General features: G+C 39.1%; 1 protein-coding gene across 1 annotated transcript in view; it reads left to right on the forward strand.

Annotated features, from left to right (window-relative positions):
- Positions 1-5218, forward strand: part of LOC141336917 (protocadherin-23-like) — a 13757-nt gene extending 8539 nt beyond the window's left edge. The window contains exons 6-11 of the mRNA XM_073842638.1: positions 140-351; positions 556-707; positions 867-997; positions 1088-1374; positions 1924-2065; positions 2185-5218. Of these exons, the coding sequence (XP_073698739.1) occupies positions 140-351; positions 556-707; positions 867-997; positions 1088-1374; positions 1924-2065; positions 2185-4790 (3530 nt within the window). The 3' untranslated portion in view covers positions 4791-5218. The remainder of the gene's footprint in view (positions 1-139; positions 352-555; positions 708-866; positions 998-1087; positions 1375-1923; positions 2066-2184) is intronic.
- The last annotated feature ends 1741 nt before the right edge of the window (positions 5219-6959 follow it).

Consider the following 6959-nt stretch of genomic DNA (forward strand, 5'->3'; position numbering starts at 1 on the left):
GAGAAAGTTAATGTAACCAATAGTTGCAAAATTAAATTAAAAAAATTAACAGTATCATGCTTCATAGTATTTGTAGTAGTAAGTTTGTGCTCCAGCGGCATTGTCAAGCTTTCCATTTTCTGAATAATCCCTTTGACAGGTGATATCACAGTTAGGGAGCAAAGATTGATGGACTTTGAGGTACAGCGTAAAATTTACCTAGTGGTTCTGGCTGAAAACGGACACCAAACAGCCTACACCAGGGTTGCTGTCAATCTACAGGACATCAATGACAACACACCAGTGTTCAAGCAAAGCTACTACAGAACAGCTGTATGGGAGGGACAAATTCATAACACCTATGTCATGCAGGTAATAATCTTGCACTTTTGTTTGACAATTATTATGTTAATTATTTTTTATGGAATTAGTTTTTATGTAAAACCAATTTACACAATTGCACAATGAGATTTTATATAACTTAAGAATTATTCTGAAATATATAAGTGGCTATTGTGAATAAAATTGTTTTTTTACCCGACCCAATTTTAACATTACTTAACTGTAATTTTTTAGGTGTTAGCGACAGATTCTGACAGTGGTGTAAATGGCCAGATCAGCTACTATATTGTGGATGGGAACCACAATAATGCATTTGTGATCGACTCTGTTCGTGGGATTCTTGCCACCAATGCTGTCTTGGACAGAGAAATTGTCTCATCCTACAAGTATGATACACCTTCTTGGCTTGTTCTACTATTGCGTAAATTTATATGAAAATGTTCCATTGGAAATTGATTGACCAATCATGTATATCTTTTAGACATTCCTTTTTTTGGTAGCTCAAAAGGCAAGGACTTTCTATTTTTCTTCTTTTTTTAAAAAAGGTTAATTCTTCAGGCCAAGGACATGGGAAGTCCTCCCCTTACAGGCACCTGCACTATCCGTGTCCAGGTTGTAGATGTGAATGACAATAGTCCTACGATACCATCCAGTGAACCAGTGACCATTGCAGAAAGTATGAAACATACCTATTTGTACTGGTAAAATGCCAGAATTTGAACAGCTTTCTTATTTTATATAATATATTTCCTGTTCATCTGCACAGATCTTCCTGTTGGCTACATTGTCACCCAAGTGACTGCAAATGATGTAGACCTTAGTCCTTCTGCAACATACAGAATCATAGAGAAGAATCAGACCAGCAGGAGTTTTTCAATTGACCAGTACTCAGGAGTAATTACCACAACTAAAAGCTTGGACTATGAAGATCAAGCTGTTTATACATTAAGAGTGGAAGCATCAGACTCTGTCCATCAAACTGAGGCTGAACTCTCCATCCAGGTGTTGGATGTCAATGATAACCCACCAGTCTTCTCTCAGGAGTCATACAAGGTAAAATGTATTATATTAAACCAGGGGTGGCGAACGTCGGTCCTGAAGAGCGGCAGCCCTGCAGAGTTTTGCTTCAACTCTAATCAAACATAACTGAACAAGCTAATTAAGGTCTGAATGGTTACTACAGGGGTGCCCAAACTCAGTCCTGAAGGGCCGGTGTCCTGCAGATTTTAGCTCCAACCCCAATTAGACAAATCTGAACCAGCTAATCAAGCTCTTAATAGGCATACTAGAAATTTCCCAGCAGGTGTATTTAGGCAAGTTGGAGCTAAACTACTCCTACATTACTAGGACGCTACAGGCAGATAATTTTTTTATTAGGGCTAAATCTGAAATTTGCAGGACTACAGCTCTCCAGAACCGGAGTTCGCCACCCCTATATTAAACTATTTTAAGGGGCCTTGATTGCTTTGTCAATGTTTATTTTGCAGTAATGACCAACTGGCTGTGCATTATCTCATTATGCATATTAGTATTGTAGGAAACTATCATGCACTATTCATGCTCTTCTTATAGCATTGACCATCTTTTGCTACACACTTCCAGGTTGTGTTGCTGGAGCAGACATTAGAAGACTCCTTTGTTGTGACTGTATCAGCAACTGATAAAGACTCTGGCCAAAATGGAAGAATTTCTTATAGGCTTCTTTCCTCCCCAGTGAGAGGATTCTATATTGATCCTGACAATGGTAATTTTCCACAAAAATTATTAGCTTACAAACTACAGTAATACATAAATTCACAGAATTTAACTCACTAAATCCTTTGTGTTAAATAGGAATTCATGTGAATGTTCTACTGCCTACAGGTTCAGTGTTTACCAACAAGCCTCTGAACTGTGTTGCCAATGGAAACATGTTACGGCTACTGGTGGAGGCACATGACAGTGGTGACCCAAGCCTATTTAGTGTCACTTCTGTGGACATAGAGGTGGTGGACTTTAATAATAATGCCCCGTTGTTCACGCTGAACTCATATGAGGTGAGTGTTCCTGAGGATGTATCTGTTGGAAGCACTCTCCTCACTCTCTTAGCAGAGGACAAAGACTACTCAAATAAAAACACCCATTTGGAGTACGCAATCATAAGTGGAAATGACCAGAGGCGGTTCTGCCTTGAAGTTGTTAGCCTTCCAGGTGAAGCCCAAAGTCGAACTGTTGGCCAAATAGTGCTCTGTGATACTTTGAACCGAGAGGCCACAGACACTTACTCATTGACTGTGACTGTAACAGACAGGGGAACCCCTCCCCTGAACACCTCAGCTGTGGTATCAGTCAAAGTCCTTGATATTAATGACAATGCACCTGTTTTCAGTAGTCCAGAGTACCATGCACAGGTCACTGAGAACAGCCCCTTAGGTACAGCCCTTGTCCACGTCTTTGCCTATGATCCTGATCTAGGGGCAAATGGGACCGTAACATACAACATCATCTCAGGTAACAGCAGAGGACTGTTCAGAGTGGATTCTGCAACAGGCATCCTTGAAGTTAATGGTACACTAGACTATGAAAAGGACACCAAATTTACCTTAACAGTCCAAGCATCAGATAGTAACCCAAGTGACAAAAAAGTATCTTTTGCCGTTGTTTACATTATTGTACAGGATGAGAATGACAATTCCCCGTTCTTCATGTTCCCCACCTACAACTGCTCGGTGCCTGAGAACCTGCCAGCTTTTACCCATGTGTGCACAGTACATGCTGTTGATGAAGATGCAGGAACCTTCGGACTACTTACTTATTCAATTTTAAACCCCTGTTTCGTGGATTATGACAGTAGCAACCCAGACAAGAAAGAAGCCTTTGGTATTGATCCTCTTACTGGAGACATCCACACAAAACAGACATTTGACTATGAAGGAGAGAGTGAATTCTGCTTTGTGGTAGAGGTACATGACAAAGGAGATCAAGTGGCAACCTTGCGAGTACGAATCGAAATTGAAGGCATTGATGAGTTCAGCCCCATCTTCACCCAGAATGTGTACCATTTTTCTTTGCCAACCAATGTCAAGGTTGGCCAAAGTATAGGCCAGCTGATGGCTATGGATCATGACGGTGGTCTGGATGGTTTAGTGGAGTATTCTTTAATCAACCCATCCCAATTTTTCAGTGTCAACAAAACAACTGGCTACTTATATATCTCAAACTCTGTGTATCAGAGAAGAAGCCCCATCTCAAATGAGACAATAGAGGACCTGATTGTTCTAGCAAGCAGCCCAAAACTAGACTCCAAGACATCAACGTGCCATGTAGTTGTGAACATATCTAGTTCAGCAAAGGCACTGACAAGTGTTGATCTCAATGTCCACATTGCCAGTCTCACTGTGTCATTGATAGTGTTCCTCCTACTTATAATAAGCTTTATTTACATTGTTCTAAGGTACAGATTCAAAGAGAAAACTGTAAAGACAGCAGCTTCCTTATCTGCTAACCTCAACCACGAGTCTGACTCTTTAGAAACAACAGATGAGAACCTTCACAGCAGTGGTATTAACCTCCAAGATTTACAAGAACCATTCAACATGTGGGGAAGAATGGATATTCCAAATACTTCAAGAAACTCAAACTCAAAGACCTCAAGTGGAAGAGGATCTACTGAGGAAGAAACTACAGAAGATCAAGAGATCAAAATGATCAACAAGTTTGCATGTTTTAAACAGCTCAGCTCTGTCACAGCGCAACAAGCACCATCAAGAGTCTCAGACTCAGGGATCCCTGGGGACTCAGACCAGCTCTCCTTCCACTCGGTAGATGAAGACCCATCTTCCAGTTCCAATATAGGCATAGTCCAAATAGTGGACATGCCCAGTTCTGAGAGTCTCCATAATTTTAAGGATGAAGGAGGGGGTGAGGGAATGCTCCCTCAGGTGGTCAACATGAAGGAAGTGGAGGAAGTCATGAGAAGGTGCATGTCTATGTATGATGACCAAGGTTTAGTCGAGGGCTCACTCACCAATCTGATTTCCTGTGAGGAACAGCTACATGGAAGCTACAGTTGGGACTACTTTCTTAACTGGCAGCCACGCTTCCAATCTTTGGCCTCTGTTTTTACAGACATTGGGATGCTTCCAGATGAAGGAATGAGGGCCAGAGATGTGCAACCAGAGACTCAGAGCCTTCTACGCCCACCTCCTCTTATCACAGCAGTTGCCCAGCCAGGAATACGTGCTGTTCCTCCCAGAATGCCCTATAGAAAATCACCACTGGTCAGATTGCCCACATACAATAAGACTCACACTAGAAACACAGAGTTGACCCATTCAGCAATGACTCCTAGTTTCTCCCCATCTCTGTCAGTACTTACCATTAGGACACCCAGTTCCTCTCCAGTGGTCTCAGAAACAGGTTTGGGATCCTACACAAAAATTGCAACACTGCCAAGAGACATCTTGGATGAAGCAGAGATTCAAGTGTAATCTTATATTCTAAATATTTTAGTTTTTTTTTGTTTTTTTTTTAAATAATGTAAAAATAATCACTACTTTAAGTTACAATGTGCTTTTGTGTTTTAGTGTAATATTTGAATTGTAGTGTTTAAAAAATGGATTTATTGTATGAATCAAGATGACTGTAAAGACTGTTATTTTATTTTTGATAAATAATGGTAACAACCAAAAGTTATAACCATAATACAACAAACAAACATTTGTATAAAGTTAGCTTTTTATTGTTTTTATTGCTTATTCAGTTAAATTATTTGTTGTTCTTGTTATCTCATTTTAATTTTGCCAAATTATTTTGCTTTGGGATTTTGGGTGGCTAGAAAACAGAAAGCTATGCAAGGATCTCTCTAAGTACACTGTAATTATATGTATATAAATATAAAATCTAGCACTTTATTGTATATTATGGAGTTCCTATAAATACCAATACGATTAAGTTACATTATTAGCGATGCACCAATGTATTGGAGACCCAAATTTTCAGGCTTGCTGTTATGAGTAAATCTCCTCAGTGATTAGAATTTCTGTCACTTTTTGTTTCTTGAACAAGTTAGTGAAATTACAGAAAAGGCCTTATGCAAAGTATGAACCTCAAAACTCTTCAAGCTAGTGTGTCAAGCCAAATATTTTGTTTATGTGTTACTTTGAAGAAGTGAAACTAAGGCTTTGTTGGAACGAAGAGACAGAATTTTTTCCTTATTGCCGAGTTGTTAAATGTGGCCACCTGTTTGCCAATTCCAAGTTCCAGAACTATGACAAGGGCCTCCAAAACCACGAGTGAGGTGGCAGCTATGGCTTAGCCAGTTTAACAACTCCTATAATCCAAACTCAGTAAAAGCTTATGACCACATTTCCCACAAATCACCCAACTCCCACAACCCCCTTACTGTCTTTTTAACTTAAGCAATGTACTTTGAATGCTTTACTCCTGCAGCTTTGAAACAAAAGCAGCTAAGCCTTTAACCTTCTCTCCTTATCAGATCTGTACATTAGCATATATCTGTACGATAATAAACAGCTAACAACAAAGCAACCATGCTATCTTTGGACACAGAGAAAGCTGTCATGATAAGTGTGGAGTATGTTGTGATTTTTAATCAGTATTACTTTTATTGATTTGCTTGGTTTACTGGCCCTTCTTCAGTATGTGTCTTTGATTACTTAGTGTGTGTGTGTGTGTACCTGTTATTGCCTACGTTATGGGGATCAAATGTCCCCACAAGGATTGTAATACCAGTAAAATTTGACCTTTTGTTTGGTCCCCATGAGGAAACAAGCTTATTAATCAAACATACTGTAAGTTCCCCTTCGGGAACATCGAGCTGCGTCGATACGCTTTGGGAACGCCTCCAGCGTAACCACACTCCGAATCACGTGTGTAATCAGTCCAATAGAGAAGCGCGTGTGACGTCATGGACGGGGTGACGTCACACGCGCTTCTCTATTGGACTGATTACACACGTGATTCAGAGCGTGGTTACGCTGGAGGCGTTCCCAAAGCGTATCATACGAAACCCGAGGCGTTTTTTTGAAAATTTAAAAGTTTTTCTAAAAGTTGCAGAACGTTTTTTGTAATGGGTAGGTTTAGGGGTAGGGTAAAGGTAAAGCCATAGAAAATATAGTTTGTACAATATAAAAACCATTACGCCTGTGGAATGTCCCCATCATGATAGTATATGTGTGTATGTGTGAGTTTGTAAAGTTTTCCAAACTATACAGCTTATTGCAAGACGTGCATGGTGTCTTATTTTTTTCTTTTTCCTTGTAAACACATTTAATTAAAGCTCAGATTTCATTAAAACTAATTCATGAAGCATATATGTAATATGCAATAAATTATCATGTCACAGTGAAATTTTAACACTTTCTTGCATGTGTTTCAGCCATGTAGTTTAAAGACAACAAATACACTTTGAAATCCATTTTAGCCTTCTTTGGGACTAATTGTTAGTTGCAGCTTGAAAAAATAATTGACTATATGTTTTACATATATAGTTCAGATCAAAAGTTTGCAGAATCTGCAAAATGTTAATAATTATACCAAAATAAGAGGGATCATACAAAATGCATGTTATTTTTTATTTAGTACTGATTGAAGATATTTATGAATAAGATATACATAAAAGACATATAGTCCATAAG

The sequence above is a fragment of the Garra rufa genome, chromosome 6 (genome assembly GCF_049309525.1).
Source record: "Garra rufa chromosome 6, GarRuf1.0, whole genome shotgun sequence".
Classification (NCBI taxonomy): Eukaryota; Metazoa; Chordata; class Actinopteri; order Cypriniformes; family Cyprinidae; genus Garra; species Garra rufa.